The 19209-nt window shown below is 45.0% G+C and overlaps 1 protein-coding gene across 1 annotated transcript in view; it reads right to left on the bottom strand.

Annotated features, from left to right (window-relative positions):
• Positions 1–18479, bottom strand: part of LOC148040783 (exostosin family protein) — a 230017-nt gene extending 211538 nt beyond the window's left edge. The window contains exons 1-3 of the mRNA XM_087667045.1: positions 17887–18479; positions 17672–17765; positions 17376–17562 (exon numbers count right to left, since the gene is read on the bottom strand). Coding sequence (XP_087523171.1) covers positions 17376–17562; positions 17672–17765; positions 17887–18234 — 629 coding nt within the window. The 5' untranslated portion in view covers positions 18235–18479. The remainder of the gene's footprint in view (positions 1–17375; positions 17563–17671; positions 17766–17886) is intronic.
• Between the last annotated feature and the right edge of the window lie 730 nt (positions 18480–19209).

Below are 19209 nucleotides of genomic sequence, written 5' to 3'. Positions count from 1 at the left end.
ATATATATGAAAGTACAAGTGCTAAGGGCGTGTTCACACCCCAGCAAATTTAAAAGGCATGAGGGCCTTTATTCCCAACAATGAGTGTACTTCTTCAAGCATAAGTCCGATGCTTTTACATATTTCTCTGCTTGGGTACTACTAGTTCATAACCAAATGGGTTGTCGTGTTGGTTGCATAAGGAGTGATAGTGGTGGTGAGTTTATCTCCCACGAGTTTTCTGAGTTTCTACAGCAGCATGGCATCTCTCGCCAGCTCAACTCTACTATCTCCCCCTCTTAGAATGGAGTTGTAGAGCGTAGGAACCAGACAATCATGAAAATGGCATGGTCTATGTTGTTTCTAGCCTAGCTCCCTGAGCGCCTTTGGGTTGAGGCTGCTAACACTACTGCAGTGTACATCCTCAACCACTGCCCGCCGACTATGGCTCTTCCTCAGAAGACCCCGTACAAGGCATTATTTGGCTCTTGGCCTCTCATATCCCACTTCAGAGTCTTCGGTTATCATGCATACACACACACGTCTAATGATAAAATGAGAAAGCTCACTCCCTAAGTTGATCTCCTTATCTTTGTCAGATATTCCTCTGAGCGAAAGCCTACCATTTCTCCGATTCTCAGACGAACAAGATGATCGTTAGGAGGGACATCATCTTTGACGAGAGGGATATCATACAGTCCTCTGCACTGGATTCCGATCCGATTCCTCCTTCCACATCATTGGAGATCGTGCCTGCTAAGCCTAGTCTACTACCCGCTTCTGACCTACCTACGGATTCTTCAGCTCCCAAGCCCCCTCCACGAGATCCATTACCTCGATACCAACACACCATGCAAGATTCGGAGATCTTACCACTGGATTCCACTCCAGAGGGACCTAGAAGATCTGCCCGGCTTGCTCCTCGAGCATCATTTGCATCATTGTTTACAGCTGATTACATAGCGTATTCTAAGCCACATACATGGCACGAGGCTCTTCAACACCCTCAATGGCGAGAGGCCATGGAGAAGGAGCTAGAGAGTATTGACCGAAATGAGCCTTTGACATTGGTGGATCGTCCAAGCCACAAGAAAGTCATCGGGACGAAGTGGATTTTTAGGACCAAGCTAACGGTTGATGGGACTTAAGACAAGTACAAGGCTCGCCTTGTCATACAAGGGTTTCAACAAAAGCATGGTATTGATTATGAAGAGACCTTCGTACCTACTGCACAGTTGCTATCTTTTCGGTTATTACTCGTGCTAGCCGCTCACTACAGTTGGCCGATACACCAAATGAATGTCAAGAGTGCTTTCCTGAATGGTTATTTGAAGAAGGAAGTCTATGTAGAGCAGCCACCAGGATTTCCTTCTGCGAACCCGAGGGATAAGGTATTCCGCTTGTAGAAAGCTTTTTATGGGCTGAAGCAAGCACCATGATCTTGGTTCCATAGGACAAACAAGTCCTTACAAACTCATGGATACCATTCTACCCCTTATAGCCCGAACTGATATGTTTGATCTACTGCAGAGAGGGTCAGCTACATCCTACTGTATGTTGATGACTCACTCATCATAGGCTCAGATTATGCTACCATAGTGAAAATCAAGGCAAAGCTTAGAGCTACATTTGAGATGACAGACGTCGGTTTGTTATCTTACTTCTTGGGGATAGAGGTAGTTCGATCTGGGGGTTGTATTTTTGTGTCACAGCAGAAATACGTACTTCAGCTCATGGAACAATTTGCTATGAATCAGACATGGCCAATGCTCACGTCTCTCAATCCTACTATCCACTTGTCGAAGAATACCCTAGGTCAGCCCTTCGATGTGCATACCTATAGGTCTGTTGTAGGGAAACTTCTTTGGTTAATTCATATTAGGCTAGACTTAGCTTACTTAGTCAACATTCTCAGTTAGTATTTCACAGCACCTAAGATGTCACATTGGATTGCATGTCTTCGTGTGTTGCATTATTTACAATGTATTTATTCTTATGGCCTTACTTATGGTTTTAGTTTATGTTTGAAGGATTCGGGCACAGATACTCAATAAGACGAACCTTGATTTGAAACCCTCACTTAATGTTAAATCCATCAAAACTACGAAGCCCTCAAAAAAAAAAATTCCATAACTGATTCCATCCGCCTTTGCAGGACTTGATAGACCACTGGGCATCCAACGTGCACCCTTTGTCTGATACCCTAGCCTCTCTGGGGTGATCACGTGAACTCCCTTGATAAGATAACCATCGCCTCTGTAGTCTTAGTAGGACACTGGGCAACCAACATGCACCCTTTGTTCGATACTCTAGCTGCTTTGGGGTGGGATGCCTTGGGATAAAAGATAAAGAAAAACGAGCTTGGCTCACCTACTTCTCATGGCGCCGTTGTTGGGCCTAAGAGGAATTGTTGAGCTAAAAATGCATTAGCTTCACTTAAACAGTTCCAAAACGCGCTTAATTAACGAAGAAACGTTGTTTATTTTTTTAAAAATGTATTCCTAGAGAGTGTTTGTATCCCATAAGCACAAACCCACTTGGGAGGGCCCAAACTTTCTATAAATAGATATGCTACTTTCCAATCAGCCCTAATCTCATTTAAGTGGGTTTTAAGTATTTTCAACTTGTTGCCCACATCCCGTTCATGGAGAACATCGCAATCCAAGTTGTCCATTGCAGTCTCCACACATCTGGCACCTGTTTCCAGCCCTCCATTATTTTTAGTTTGCTATCGTTTCCAACTACGCAACTACTGTTGTCCATCATCCAATTGTCGTACAACCTGCCACGTCAGCATACTGCTGCATTTAAAAGCCGCAACTGCCGCCTTGCAGATTTTCTCTCTCCTCCAACTATCACCATCATCTTCTCAATCTATCACTGTTGTTTTCTCTCTCCTGCAACCTGAGTTTGCTATTTTCTCTCTCCTCACCCACGCTTTAAGTCTTTTTCTCTCCTCACCCACGCTTTAAGTCTTTTTCTCTCCTCACCTACGTTTTTTGTTTTTCTCTCTCCCAGGACCTGCATTGCCATCTGCATCAAATCTAGCCTTCCTTGCTACGTTTGCTAGTGTTCAACATCCAAAGGCTACCTTGTTGCGATTCAAGATCCGTCCAAAGTATGACACACTCTCGACTCATTATCCCTGCCCTGATCCTTGAGATATAGAAGTTCGAGGTTCAATGTTCATTCACTACATTGTGTGTTTGTTGCATAAGCATTGTATATTGAGTAGTCATATCATTTCATTCATTCTCTCGATTCATTGTCTCCAAGTTACCCTAACCCTAACTGTGTTCTATTGGTCTATGCTTTGTCGTACAGTGTTATTTGTGTTTCTGTATTAGGGTATTTTCTTCACAACTCACACTCAAATTCATAAAACATAGGCATCTGAGGTTGTGAGATCACCTACTACACAAGATGGAAATATTTCTGCAGCTGGTTATTAAGGAGCAATGTAACCTCATCATCAAGGGATTTAGGGACCCTAAAGGTTGAGAGCTTAGCAAGTAAATGCCAATACTCAGCCAGCTTGACTTTCAAGTCATCCTTAACGGTGATGGTGAATTATTGAAGCTCATGATGTAAGTTCATGCAACGAGTCCGATCCCGCGCCACATAGCGATCAATGAGATGGACCCAATGCTTAGAGACAAGGTCAAAGTGGGGACACTCGGATATATTTGGGATGCACTTCCAAAGGGATACCCAAAAAGTATATGGGGCAAAGGCTGAGCCTCCATCACGAGGACGGTGCACGGATAGGGGGAAGGAGGTGTTCTAAAGGCTATGCCCAAGTGTCTAGAACCCCCCAAGGTGCTTTGTGATGGAACTTGTAATGCACTTAATGGAGGCTAAAAGGAAGGTGCAACGGAATGTGAGGGTAGCATGGGTGGAAGCCCAAAAGGATTTGTGATCGGTATGGAAGTGGAAAATGATGTGGGTCCCTTATATCCATTAAATGAATTAAATTGAAAAGATGATTGTGATGTGGATGTAGATGCACCTATTCCAATTTGACCATGAGAAACAAAATCACTTTAAGGAAAAGGAGGTGAAGGGATACTTACAGCTTCTACGTTCAATTGAATACCTTCTATTGAGTTCAAAAAGAAATATGTGTCTTCTTCATTACTCATAAACAAGAAATTATTGTGGATAGTCCCTTCATTAAGAGGATCTCTTGACCCTTCAGAAAAAGAGGAATCAGCATGAATAGATATGTTCATACCTGACACTGGAGTAAAGATGACCGATGAAAGTGGTGTATAATCTGTGCTAGTTTCCACTTGTGGATGGCCAATCCATGGTGAAGATTCCATCTTTCCTACATGATCATTAGTTTTATGCAACGAAACTAAAGGAGAAAACTCACTCTTACCTTCAATTTGTTGTTGAGCCCTATGCATAAGAATGAGATCATACTCCATAGCTGAAATCTCATATGGTCAATGGACTCCATGGTAGTCTAAAGTCTCTCCAACCATGCCAAATTTGTCAAAGGCAAGCTGGGAGGCCCACGACTGATTGTTTCTAGACATGTTTGCTTGTGGAGACTGAAGCAATGTGGAAGTGTTCAAAGTCATCTAACCCTTCTATTGTTATTGCTTCTGCGAATAAGCTTTCCAATTAAAGTCCTAGGTATCTCAAAAAAAAATTTGGCTCTGATACCATATGAAGAAATGCCCTAAACGCAGAAAACACAAAACCAATCGTACAACAAAGCACAAACTGATAAACACAAAACACAATTAAGATTAGGGTAACTCAAAGACAATGAATACGATGAATAATGAAGTGAATGACAACTAAATATGCAATGCTCATGTAGCAAACACACTATGCAATGAATGAATACTAAACCTCGAACTCTTGTATCTCTAGGATCAAGGCTATGAGCTAGAGAGTGTCATACTCCGAACAGATCCCGAAACATAGCAAGGCAACCTCCGTGTGTTGAACAGCAACAAACGCAACCAGAGAGGCTAGATTTGATACAAACAAGCATTGAGGAGAGGGAAAGGCTAAAAATGCATGTACCTAAGGACAGAGAAAAACTGCAACAAGCTGATGTCAGAGTGCAGCGATGCGGAAGTGTAGGACAAAGACTGAGAGAGAGTGAACGCAGAGAGAGAGAGAGAGAGAAAAGGAGACCGTAAACGCAGAAAATCTGCAGTGTAGTATGCTGTATAAGAGTGCAGAAATATACACGGGGGCAGAGAAAATATCCGCATGTGTCTCCGACTTGATGACCTCAATCTCCGTCCCAAGCACAGTCTATCTCATCCAACAGATCTCAAGACCAGAATCTGAATATAAATCAAAGTGTGCACCAGGGGCTGGCTATTTATAGCCAGAAAAAGAACAATCACCAGCAGCAAGTCGGCTGAATAAAATAAGCAAAAAAATTGTCCGACTGTGCAGTAAACTGCTGTTCAACTGGACAAACCTGCTGTCCAACTGAACCAGCGCCATGTGGCATCCTGCCGTACTGTTGACGTGGCATCCTGCTCTGTCCGTATGCTGTTGACGTGTCCTCTGCACTCTTCCGTACTGCTGTCCAGAGAGAAACCCTAAACCAGCCTGTCCAAGGGATGACTCTACCTCTAACACCCCCTCTCAGAGCCTGGACGAGGCATCACACTAAGGGATCTGAAATGCTGACGAAGTAAAGCCTAGGGAAGCGCCTTCGTAAACAAATACGCAAGATTATCCTCTGTCTTGTAGTACACCACATCAATGGTCCCATCCAAAAGCTTCCCTCGAATGAAGTGATACTGGATCTCAATGTGCTTCATCCGGGCACGGAATATAGGATTCCGTACCAAGGCAATGCAACTCTCATTGTCGCACCGCAGAAGAGTAGGACGAGTCTGGGGGTAGCCAAGCTCCTCCAACAATCTCCGAAGTCACACAACCTCACATGTGGTGGAAGACGCACCCCGATACTCCGCCTCAATAGAAGAAAGGGCTACCGTGGGCTGCTTCTTACTACTCCAAGAGATAACACCTGTACTTAAGATAAAACAATAGTCTGTAGTAGACTGCCGGTGGTCCACATCGCTAGCCCAATCCGAGTCACTCCAACCTGCAAGAACAAGATCTCAAGCATCTGTGCCTACTGGATAAGAAATCCCTAAGTCAGAGGTCCCCCTCAAATACCGAAGAATCCACAGGGCAGCCTACCAATGCACCTGTTTGGGTTCACTCATGAACCCCGCCAAAAGACCCACAACAAAACAAAGATCAACACGAGTGTTGAGAAGCCAAATCAAGGATCCAATCAACTGACGGTAGCATGAAGCATCCGTCAAGGGAGAATCTGAGTGTGATGTGGCCTTCCAATTCAGATCCATAGGAGTAGAAATGGTCCGACAAGTCTCCATCTCAAAAGTCACCAAGTGCTCCTGTATGTATCTCTACTGAGAGATGAAAATCCCCTCTGAGACTAATAAATCTCGTGACCCAAGAAGAAATGAAGAAGCCCCAAATCCGTCATCTTGAAAGTCTGAGGTAAAGCTGTCTTGGTCTCTCGGACCTTCTGTGCATGATCCCCTGTCAAAATCAAATCATCAACATACAACACAAACAACACACAACCAACCTCGAAAGTGTGCACATAAAGCTGCGGATTGGCCTTGGAGCACCAATATCCCAACTTCGACTGAAGAAACAAGTTAATCTTCTCGTTCCATGGACGTGGAGCCTGCTTGAGGCCATACAAGGCCTTCTTCAACCTGTAGACTTTCCCATCCGAGGACCCAAAGCCAGGAGGCTGCTCAACATAGATCTCCTCCTGCAAATCACCATTGAGAAAAGCTAACTTCACATCCAATTGATAGACAGGCTATCGCCTATAACCAGCCAAAGCAAGAACAGCTCGAATAGTCGCCATAAGAGCAGTGGGGGCAAAAGTATCATGGAAATCAATGCCCAGGCACTGAGCAAAACCTTTAGCAATAAGGCGAGCCTTGTGCTTGTCCAAAGAACCATCGCTAAGATACTTGGTCTTGAAGACCCACTTGACGCCAATCACCTTCTTGTGAGAGGGACGAGGCACAAGAGACCAAGTGCCATCCCTCTCAATAGCCTCCAACTCGGCTTCCATAGCCTTCCACCAATGATCACACTGCAAAGCCTCCTTCACTAAAGTAGGCCCACGATCTTGCATAACACGAGTCATCAAACAATAGTTAGAGCAAACAAGCTCCGTAGAATGTGTCTAATTCCTCCATGACCTCCACGGTCCATCCTACGATTCTCACTCCTCAGGGGCCCCCTCGATCCTTGAATCTTGGAGTGTGTCACGGGCCCAACGAGGAGGAGGACCCGTCGCTCTCCATCTGCTAAAGACTTGGGAACATCCACCGGCGGTAGCTCCTCAAGGGCGGACGGTGGAAGGGAAGACTCTGAATCTTAAGAAAAAACTCCATCAAGAGACTCTGGCTCCAAAGGAACTGTCTCGGGAGCCCAACTCTCCCTTGGATCTCCAAGGACGGGGTGCTCCTCACCCCTTGCTGTGGCTGGAACTTCCATGAACCGTACATCCTGGCTCGTGTAGACATCCCGCTTGACGGGATCAAACAAACGATAGCCTTGGGACTGGGAGCTGTAGCCAACAAAAACCTGTCGTCGGGAAGCCGCCTCGAACTTGTCACATTGCGTCTTCAAGATGTGCACATAGGTGTCACACCCAAAGATCCGGAAATAAGAGACATCGGGCTTAGTCCCAAAGTAAGCCTCAAAAGGTGTCATCCTGTCAACGGCCGAAGTGGGTGATCAATTGAGGATGTGAACTGCAGTAGCCATGGCCTCGATCCACAGAAACTGAGGTGTCTGTCAATGCTCCATCATGGTGCCCGCCATCTCGATCACACTTCTGTTATTTCGCTCCAAAATGCCATTCTCTTGAGGTGTGTTGGTGTTAGCAAACTCTTGGTGAATGCCCCTATCTGCACAAAAACGAGCAAACGCATTAGACATAAATTCACCGCCCTTGTCTGAACGCAAGGTCTCCAATCGCGCCGGCCAGATCGGTTCTCCTCAAAGAGAAGCCAATCCTTGAAGTGGGAGAAAGCCTCCGACTTCAAGTCAAGAAATAGACCCAAGTCATCCTGCTGTAATCATCTACGATCAACATGAAGTACAAGCTCCCCTTTAGGGACTCGGTCCTCATCGGGCCACAAAGATCTGTAGATACAAGCTCCATGGGTGCAGTAGACCGCCTCGAAGCTTTGTTGGGAATCGCATCCCGATGCAATTTCCCACGAATGCAGGAGACGCATGGCTAATGGCTCACCACTATATCGGGCAAACCTCGGACAAACGATCCTCACGATACCTTCCGAAGGTACTCATAGTTCAAGTGGCCAAGCGGAGCATGCCATAGCTCGGACTAAGTCTGAGAGGTAAGAAGAAGAGAGGTAAGAGCTGTAGAAGACTTCAATTTGTAGATGCCATTCTCTTCATACCCTGCAAAGAGAATCTGCCTCGATCCACGATCAAGGACTCGAACAGTATCACTGTCAAACTCCACCAAGAGGCCAAGAGCACAAATCTTATGAACAGAAAGTAAGTGATACCCCAAGCTTGGCACATGCAACACCTCGAAAGTGTGGGTACTACCACGTCCATCTAGAATCAACTGCAGCTCACCCCGTGTAGCAATAGACACAGAAGAGCTGTCTCCAATGAGAATCTGCCCACACGACGGTCGCAAAAGGGCAACACCAATGGAAGGAGGAGTCATGTGCCGTGAAGCACCACTGTCCACAATCCACTCTCAAGCCTGGGGAGCTATCATCGCAGCATCAGAAGTCGTCAATATAGGGTCCTCAATGACCGCTAAATGTAGAAAAGCAGTTGATGAGGGTATAGCCACCGCTCCAGAATCCTTCGTATCCTTCTTCTTGGTATCCTTCTTATCTTTGTCGGGGCAATCCTTCTTCCAATGACCGGTCTTACCACAAATATGGCAGGTCGATTCCTTCTCCTTGTCCTTCTTGGTTTTGTTGTCCTTCTTCTTTTGGTCCTTCCCCTTCTTCTGAGAGGCTTGATCAACCAATGCCTCCGATTTGGAAGCATTCTGTTCCTTCTGGTCCAAGACCATAGGAACCAACTCTTCCCACTGAAGAGTCGACTCCTACCCTGATGCAATAAGAGCGGAGTAAAAGGTACCGTATCGTGGCGGCAACCAGGACAATAAAGTGATCGCCATGTCTTCGGAGAAAATAGGCTTCTTTGCATTTTGAACTTGCATCTGAAGCTGCCAAAGCTTGTTGATGTGTTTCCGAAGTGAAGAAGACTTATTCACAGACAAGGTCCGCATCTGCACCTCCAAAGAAATCCTCTTCATTAGGGTCATCCGATTGTACATCTGATCATATCTCTCGAGCCACCGTCAAGTGCTCGATGTGAGCGATCATGGCTGTAGTGCAAGACAGAAAAAAAAAGAACGAATCTTGGCTTTCAATTTGTCCCAATGAGACTGAGCCTTGGTCAACTCCGCACAAGCACTGGAAGAGAGTTTGGACTCATCTAGCACCGAGGGCCGGTTGATCTCCTCCAACACAAGCTCCTCCAGATCATAAGACTCTAGAATGGCCAACATCATCACCCGCCAAAAGCGGTAATTGTCAAAGTGCAGCGATGCGGAAGCGTGGGACCAAGACTGAGAGAGTGAACGCAGAGAGAAGAGAGAGAGAGAGACAGAGGAAGATGAAGATCTGCTGTATAAAGTGTGCTGTATACAAAGATATGCAGATATGTACACGGACGCAGTGCGCGGGACTGCGGGTCTCCACCTCGACGATGCAACCTGCTGTTCATCTCGAAGTCCGCTGCAGTCTGCATGATCTTCAGCCTGAAATCTGCAAACAAAAGTGTGTAAAACTGTGCAGAACATCGGCTATAAATAGCCAGCCAGAATGCGCCCAGAATAGGCAGGTCGGCTGCATTAAATGCAGCCGATTGAGCAGTATAGGTCGGACTGCCACGTGGCAGTCCGACTGGTCAGTCCGACCAGTCTGCCTGTACGGCCAGACCAGGGCCTCATATCGCTAACACTATGATGCAACATTATCATTGTATGTTGTATTGTATCAGATCACCCGTGATCTGAGAGAGGGTGTTAGCAGATTAGTCAGTTCATGGTTGAGTCTGGACTTGTGGTTCAGCAAGATGGGCACATAGATTATTTAGGCATTTTATTTGTCATTATTTATTGAGGCTTGGGCATTATTTGCAGCCAATTGGCCAGCATTTAATGATGGCCGACCAATCATATTTTAGGCATTTATTTGATCTATATATTGTCTGGCTCCCTCCTCCATTTATTCATTCATCACTAGACAATCCTTGGAGAGAGGAAGCAGGTGCCAGTGTCTCCACAGCTGGTGACTCACATTGTATCTGTATTCTCTCATGTCTTGGTATATGGATTCCATTTCCCATGTATACATCTGAGTTCTCATCTGTATTGTGTTGTCTCTTTCTTTTCTTTTGTCTTGTGTTCAGCAGTTTATTTCAGCATGTTGTTTATGCTTCCATTGCTGCACCACTTCTGACATGGTATCAGATTTCAGGTTTTGTGTTTCTGCTGTGTTTTATTGCTGATTTCAGGACTGTTTTCCCTCTTGCTGATCAAGCGGTTGCTACTCCATACAGGCGACCTGTTTCACTTGCGTTTTTTGCAGATTTGCCATCGTCTGCTGTCCAACACCTCCTGCTGCCGGTGTTTTCATCGTCAGGCTGTTGGCGACAGTTCCCTACACCTGTTTATGCAGTGTGCAGCCTGCGTTTTGTTGTTTTCAGCACTATTTGGGGCTGGGCGACTGGCAAAACAGGCCGTTTTTGCTGTTTTTGGCAGATTGGAACTGATTTTTTGGCTTTGTGCAGCAGATTTTGGCTTCTTTTGATCAGTTTTTTGGGTTATACTGTATGTGAACTCTTGTTTTTTGCAGTCTGTGCTCGTAGTTTGGCTGTGTGTTCCCTCTCCAAATACTTTCTTTTCTCTACTTCTTTTCTAAATCCCCTACAAATGAATCCTTTGTGCCCCTTCACTGATTATACGCTATATGGAGATTCCAGTGATGCTTTTGCAGCTTCAGAGAGGGGTTTGAAGACAAAGAAGTCGAAGGGCCAGTATTACCAGTGTGGCAAGAAAGGTTATTTACAAAAGGACTGCACTGAGTTAGCGGCTTCTAGGAAAAAAAAGGAGCAGACGATGAAGCGGGATGCGGACTCCTCCAATGAGTCCTTATCTGCCTCAGATTCCGATTCCGATCCTCCGGCCAAGGCGAAGTCCAAGGTGCGGCAGGGATCCTCTTCTTCGGATCGTGGGAAGGGCTTAGTAGCCCCTTTCTCAGCTAGTTTCTAGTGGTGGTGATGCGGACATCCCTCACGACTCTCCAGTCCCAAAGAGGGAGTGTGAGAGAATGGTGAGATGGGGCAGCCGTGCCTCATCTATATGTTTATACAAATGCACAGGATCCAGAGAGGAACATCCCTGACGCATCGACCGAAGTCTGGCAGGTACAAATCCTAGAGCTAGGATTGTCATCCAGGTTCATGATAGGCTAGTTACTTGACAGAGGGCGGGTGGCTTTTGTTTGGAGCTCACATGAGGGGACACTTTGGCGATCTGGCCAAAGACGGGGAATCCATGGTCATTTTTGCCCTGTGGCATTGGTGACAAGATGGTCACATATGCTACATCAAGGGCATTGTTGACAAACACTGAGAGCTGCTACGATCTTCTCTATCTTCAGGAGCTGGTACGATCGACATCGACATCAGGTTCTCTCTGAGGCACCTTGGTGGTGGCTCCACTACTTGGGTATCCATGGTTCTACTCTAGTGGACATTGTTGTATGTCCTATGATGCAATATTATCATTGTATGTTGTATTGTATCAGATCACCCGTGATCTGAGAGAGGGTGTTAGCAGATTAGTCAGTTCATGGTTGAGTCTGGACTTGTGGTTCAGCAGGATGGGCACATAGATTATTTAAGCATTTTATTTGTCATTATTTATTGAGGTTTCGGCATTATTTGCAGCCAATCGGCCAACATTTAATGCTGGCCGACCAGTCATATTTTAGCCATTTATTTGGCCTATATATTGTCTGGCTCCCTCCTCCATTTATTCATTCATCACTAGACAATCCTTGGAGAGAGGGAGCAGGTGCCAGTGTCTCCACAGCTGGTGACTCACATTGTATCTGTATTGTCTCATGTCTTGGTATATGGATTCCATTTCCAGAGTATACATCTGAGTTCTCCTCTGTATTGTGTTATCTCTTTCTTTTCTTTTGTCTTGTGTTCAGCAGTTTATTTCAGCATGTTGTTTATGCTTCCATTGCTGCACCACTTCTGACATGGTATCAGTTTTTCAGGTTTTGTGTTTCTGCTGTGTTTTATTGCTGATTTCAGGACTGTTTTCCCTCTTGCTGATCAGGCGGTTGCTGCTCCATACAGGCGACCTGTTTGGCCTGCGTTTTCTACAGATTTGCCATCGTCTGCTGTCCAACACTTCCTACTGCCTGCATTTTCATCGTCACGCTGCTGGCGAGAATTCCCTACACCTGTTTATGCAGTGTCCAGCCTGCGTTTTGTTGTTTTCAGCACTATTTGGGGCTGGGCGACTGGCAAAACAGGCCGTTTTTGCTGTTTCTGGCAGATTTTAACTGATTTTTTGACTTTGTGATGCAGATTTTGGCTTCTTTTGATCAGTTTTTTGGGTTATATTGTATATGGACTCTTATTTTTTGCAGTATGTGCTCATGGTTTGGCTGTGTTCCCTCTCCAAATCCTTTCTTTTCTCTACTTCTTTTCTAAATCCCCTACAGATGAATCCTTTGTGCACCTTCACTGATTATACGCTATATGGAGTTTCCAGTGATGCTTTTGCAGCTTTAGAGAGGGGTTTGAAGACAAAGAAGTCGAAGGCCCAGTGTTACTAGTGTGGCAAGAAAGGTCATTTACAAAAGGACTGCACTGAGTATCCTAGTTGTATGTCCACACCTCAATTAGAGGGCACGCATCGTTCATGCTTTATGTGGATGATCTTATTTTGATAGTGACCATGCCTAGAAGGTCAAGGAGACTAAGGTAACACTACACGAGGTGTTCAAGATGACGGATATGGGCCTTTTCCATTTCCTTTATACCATGAGATTTTACCAGATTCCGAGGGGGATTTTCATCTCCTAGCAGTTGTATGTGCAAGAGCTTTTGACCATGCCTAGAAGATCAAGGAGACTAAGGTAACACTACACGAGGTGTTCGAGATGATGAATATGGGCCTTCTCCATTTCTTTTAGACCATGAGATTTACTGAGACTACGAGGGGGATTTTCATCTCCCAGCAGTTGTATGTGTAGGAGCTTTTGGCCATGTTTGAAATGGAGGTATGTAAGGCTATTTCAAAAGAGGAACGTCAATACCCCAACTTCCCCTGGAGGAAAGAGTTTATCTTCTCGTTCCAAGCACATGGAGCCTATTTGAGGCCATAAAGGGCCTTCTTGAACTTGTACACCTATCCATCTGATGAGGGAAAGCCAAGGGGCTGCTCAACATAGATCTCCTCCTCCAAATCACCATTGAGGAAGGTAGACTTCACATCAAGCTGATAAACCGACCATCTCCTATGCCTAGCCAAGGCAAGAACACCACTAATGGTAGCCATCCAAGCTGCAGGTGCAAAGGTGTCATGGAAATCCACCTCTGGCCACTATTGGAAGATCTTTGCACAACGAGCCCTACCTTGTGCTTATCCAAAGTACCATCATTGTGATATTTGATCTTGAAGACCCATTTTACACCAATTACCTTCCTATGAACGAGCCTAGGCACAAGATCCCAAGTGCCATTCCACTCAATAGCATCCAACTCCTGCTCCATAGCCTTCTTCCAATGTTGTGACAGTAACACCTCCTTCACAGATGTGGACTCCCTATCGTGTATGGCACGGCTCATCAAACAATAGTTAGTACAAACAAGGTTGGTGCTATATGCACGGGTTCCTCCAAGATCGCCGCGGATCATCTTGTAGCTATCACTCTCAAGGACTCCCTCAATCCCCAAATTACAGCATGTCTTAAGCCCAATGAGGTGGAGCCTCAATAGGCAAATGCTTCGAAGACACTAGAGTAGATGCCCAAATATCACCTAGATCACCAAGAACAAGATGCTCAACACCCCCCTCTTCAGCTGGAAACTCCACAAATCAAACATCTCGACTCGTGTACATCTCCTGTGAAAAGGGATCATAAAGCTTGTATCCTTGGGACTGTCAACTATATCTCACAAACACCTGTCTCTTGAAGCCGTCTCATACTTGACTCTCTTCTTCTTCGAGATGTAAACATAGGCATCACAGTAGAACACCTTGAAATGAGAGACATCCAGCTTCTATCCAAAATAAGCCTCAAAAGGAGTCATACCAACCATGGCCAAAAGTAGGGGATTGATTAAGAATGTGGACAACAGTAGCCACTGCTTCGGCCCAAAGACACTGAGGCGTCTATCGATGCTCCATCATAGTCTGTACCATCTCGATCACACTGCAATCGTTTCACTCCAATAAGCCATTCTCCTAAGGGATATTCGTATTGGCAAACTCCTGGTGAATGCCACAATCTGTACAAAAACGAGTTAGCTCATGGGAGACAAACTCCCCTCCCTTGTCAAAACCCAAGGTCTTGAGTTTTCTACCAAACTTGTTTTCTTTAAAGATCAACCAATCCTTAAAATGTGAGAATGCTTCTAACTTCTACACCCATATCATCTTGCTAGAATCTCAACAGTTAGCATAAAATACAAACTCCCCTTGGGACTCCATCCTCATGGGTCCCCATAAGTCCATCAAAACAAGCTCTAGGGGCTCCTTGCCCCTTGTACACTACAGCCTCTGAAGGCTGAAAACTCAAACTTTTATCACAAAGAATTCTCCCGATCAAGTCTACCCACAATGGATCAATCAACCCTTCTACACTGCTTTGATACCATTTCAGAGTGCAACGAATGCGGAAGCATATGGACAAGACTGAAAGACAATGAATACGAGAGGAAGCAAGAGAAAAGAGACAAAAGAAAGCAGAAATCTGCAATCAATGAATGCTGAAATGAAGAGGGCAGATGTACAAGGGCTGTTGATATATCTCCTCGAGCCGAATCTCTTCAACACCTGAAAAGCAAGTGAGGAGGGCAGGCTGCCAATGGGGCATAAATAGCCTGAATAAAAGCCATAAAATAATGAAGTTGCCCATCAAAAAACTAGTCGACCTGATCAATAACCAACCGATAGCATCATATATGAATAAAATAATAACGCTAACCAACCTACTTGCCACATGGCATAGTTGCCTGCCCAAAAAGGTGCCCGTATACTGACAACTAGAAATGCCCACAAACTAACAGGAAAAATGCAGAAGGCCCTTCGAGAGAACTAACTGCACCCATAGTAGCCTAAGAAATGCTAGTCTAGGGGATGACCAATCTCTAACACATAAGAGATGACCAGTTTTATCAGCTTGACATGAAGTTTACCTCCTAAATGGTGATTTGAAGGAGGAGATCTATGTTGAGCAACCTCCTAGCTCTTCCTCATTAGATGGGCAAGTGTACAAGTTGAAGAAGGCCCTTTTTGGCCTCAAATAGGCTCCACGTGCTTGGAACGAAAGGGAAGTTGGGGTATCAGCATTCCTCATCCGATCCCCACTTGTATGTCTACACCTCAGCTAGCGGACACACCTTGTTCATTCGTTATGTGGATGATCTTATTTTGAAAAGTGACCATGCCTAGAAGCTCAAGTAGACGAAGGAGGCTCTATATGAGGTGTTCGAGATGATAGATATAGGCCTGCTCCATGAGCTTTTGGCCCATTTGAAATGGAGGAATGTAAGGCCATTTCTACTCCTATGGATTCAAACTGGAAGCTACGGCCCATGCAAATTCACCGGCAGTGGATGGTTCCTACTACAAGCAGTTGATTGGGTCCTTGATTTGGCTTCTTAACACTCAGGTTGATTTGTGTTTTTCAATAGGTTTGTTGGCTGACTTCATGAGTGAACCCAAGATGGTACATTGAAAGGCTACTATGAGGACTTTGCAGTTCTTGAGGAAAATCCCCGCTCTTGGGATTCATAATCCAACAAGTACTAGAGATTTGCCTTTGGTTCTTACAAGTTGGACATATTCACATTGGACCGAATTGTTGACCAACGGAGGTCAATGACAAGATATTGCTTCACTTCGAGTGCCGATGTTATCTCGTGGAGCAGCAAGAAATAACCCACCATTGCTCTTTCTTCCACACACGTGGAGTATAGAGTGGTGTTTTCTGCCACATGTGGGTCAGTGTGGCTTCGAAGGTTACTAGGAGAGCTTGGCTGCCCTCAAACAAGTCTCAGAACCCTTCATTGAAACAATGAGAGATTGCTTTGGCACGGAACCCTATGTTTCATACTAGGTTGAAGCACATTGAGATACAATACGATTTCTTTTGAGAGAAGATCTTGGATGAGACTATTGATATAGTTTACTAAAAGCAAGGCCAATCAAGCAACCTAGATGTAGTCAAAACATCTGCTTGCAAAGAATTCGCTTCGTTTCTGAAATCTAGATGGCACCATGTTATAAGGCGAAGAGACTTCTAGCATGATGCAATTAAATTGGTGAGAAGAAAAGACTTAGAACTTTTAAATGGTTGGGTGGAATTCAAGATATTCCACCACGAGGCCTAGAGAGTAGTACGCCCATGGAAAATGACAACATCCTCCATAAAAAACCTGCCAATATCAATCCAAGGGTGATGCTGAACATAGAAAGCTTGTAAAAGACCAAACGTCAAAGACGTCACGGGGATATTAATATCCAACAACACAGCACCACCCAATTGTTTTGGCATAGTCACATGTTGTCAAGATACCCACACTTCGCCCATTCGTTTTCCAAAGCATGAAGCAGCTAGGCTGCAGCAGCTCACGCAGTGGCTTTTGCATCCACGTAAGCAATGGCAAAAAGCATGAAATCATGCTGATCATGCTACTTTCAATCGCACATGCAAAGGCCATCCTAGAGACTTCCAATACGTAAACTTATCATGTATGTTATATTCTCTCTCTCTCTCTCTCTCTCTCTCTCTCTCTCTCTCTCTCTCTCTCTCTCTCTCTCTCTCTCTCTCTCTCTCTCTCTCTCTCTCTCTCTCTCTCATCAGCATCTTAATGTAACATACGACAATACGTGTGTGACTCAAAAGCAACATACTCCACTACGATGCTTAAAACATATCCTAGAATTGCACCAAGAGATGTAACCTTGCACACAAAGATGAGTAGTCCCATGGCTCTCTTCGGTAAATAGACTATTCAGCAGCATAAAGTATGCTTACTTGAGAACAAAGCCACAAGCCTCAGCCACTGGCCGAGCAGGATACTTTGAGCCCTCTCCACAAAAGCACATGGCCCTTCTCTTGTCACAGTGAGCAGAACAGATAGACACCACCCAAGGACCAAAAGGCATCTCTGGTGAACCCTTCAGATTACACTCGAGATTCAGCACGTCCTGGCAGCCAGGTCCTGGAAGTGACCAATATAAAATCGTAAATCGTAAGCAGAATGCTATTCAAACGACCTCTGTAAACATGTGTGATGTAACCGAAAAAAAGGACATAGATTTCGTGCTTACCGCTGTATCCATGAAAACATTGGCACTGCCCTTCTGCCCGGTTGCAGATGCCATGCTTATTGCAATTATCTAGGCATGGTGTGTTGTGAATTGTCTGCATGACAAAAACAATAGAACGAGAGTTGAAGTAAAATTCCAGTGATCCTTAAATTACCTCATAGCTTCAATTATGGAAGAAAATGTATGTGATCATTAGCAAGAGTGACTGAACTGACCTCAACTATTGGAATGGACGGTGAATCATCGTAGCAATCTGATAGCCAGCGACCGACAGCGGCTTTCCAAGGAGCATTCCGAAAGAAGACAGCACTTGGAGAATTAGAAGACGGGGAGGGAACAGGAGCAAGCGATGGGGCATAATGGGACAAATTCTGAGAGAAGGAAGAGTTGAATTTAGGCAGAGAGGAAGAGAAAGGGAAGAGCGGGAGAAAGAAGGTGTAGAAGACGCAGACAGAAGCGAATAAGATGATAATGGCGGCCAAGCGATGGCAGACCAGGTGCTGATGCCAGGAAGCAAGCTTGTTACTGAGAATGCTGCTGCTGCTGCTGCTGCTATTGTCCATCCTGCTGCTCCTTCGTCGTCCTCTTCCTCTGCCAGCTCCTCCCTCTTTCTCTTCGGCTTCCTCATGCAGCCATCGATGTCTTCTTTCCTTGCCTCCAAATCATGTCAACACGATGGCTCATTTTGTTTTTGTAAGATCCCCCCTTTAGACCACCTTTTTGCCCTCCCGCAGTCGCCATGATCATGCCCGTAATCTTCGCCTGGTAAAAAGTTTTACTGGCTGCGACAAGATAGCTCATTTCCCGCTCGCAACACACATTTTACGCCTAGTTTGAGAAATAAAACAGGTATAAGGGCCATTTCCTTAACACAACCAACCACACACGTTTTACTCCGACCTTTTTGAGGGATACGGGCGTCATGTCAGCATTCTTCACAAGACCGGCGGCACACATTTTACACCTCGGCATTGTTTCACAATGATAGAGAACGCTAAGGGGCATTTTTCATTCTTCCTTTTTTATTCCTCTCCCTTTTTCTTTTCTTTTCTCTTTCCTCTTTTTCCCCCTCCTTTTTTTTCTCTCTCTTAGGTTTTTAATTTCTCTCTCCTCTTTTCCTTCTCTCTCCCTCTCCTAGTTTTTCTTTTCTTTTCTCTCTTTACTCTCTCTCTCTCATACAAGTCCACACATATATATATACGTTTCATTTCTTCTCTTTCCTCTTTCCCTCTCTCCCTCACATGGCGGGCAGAGAGAGAGAGAGAGAGAGAGAGAGGTCCCACATGTGCTCCTTCCATACAATCTTGCCTACTAATGTTTAGGAGGAAGGGAGAAAGAGAGTTGAGACCACTCTCTCCAACCAAACATTTCAACACTGTAACCACCCTTCAACCAAACATGCACTCAAGTGCACAATTTGATAGCAATTTGAATCATCTCTTCACCTTTGGATATTGCACTAATGAATTGTAATCTCCACTCCTAGTTCCATCACATTGAAGGCTTGAACAATATTCATAAGTGAGATACATATTTTT

The sequence above is a fragment of the Lygodium microphyllum genome, chromosome 1, assembly GCF_053477565.2.
Source record: "Lygodium microphyllum isolate KBCC chromosome 1, Lygodium_microphyllum_v1.1.10, whole genome shotgun sequence".
Classification (NCBI taxonomy): domain Eukaryota; kingdom Viridiplantae; phylum Streptophyta; class Polypodiopsida; order Schizaeales; family Lygodiaceae; genus Lygodium; species Lygodium microphyllum.
Note: the sequence above shows the minus strand (reverse complement) of the source record. Positions and strands in the feature narration are given on the sequence as shown.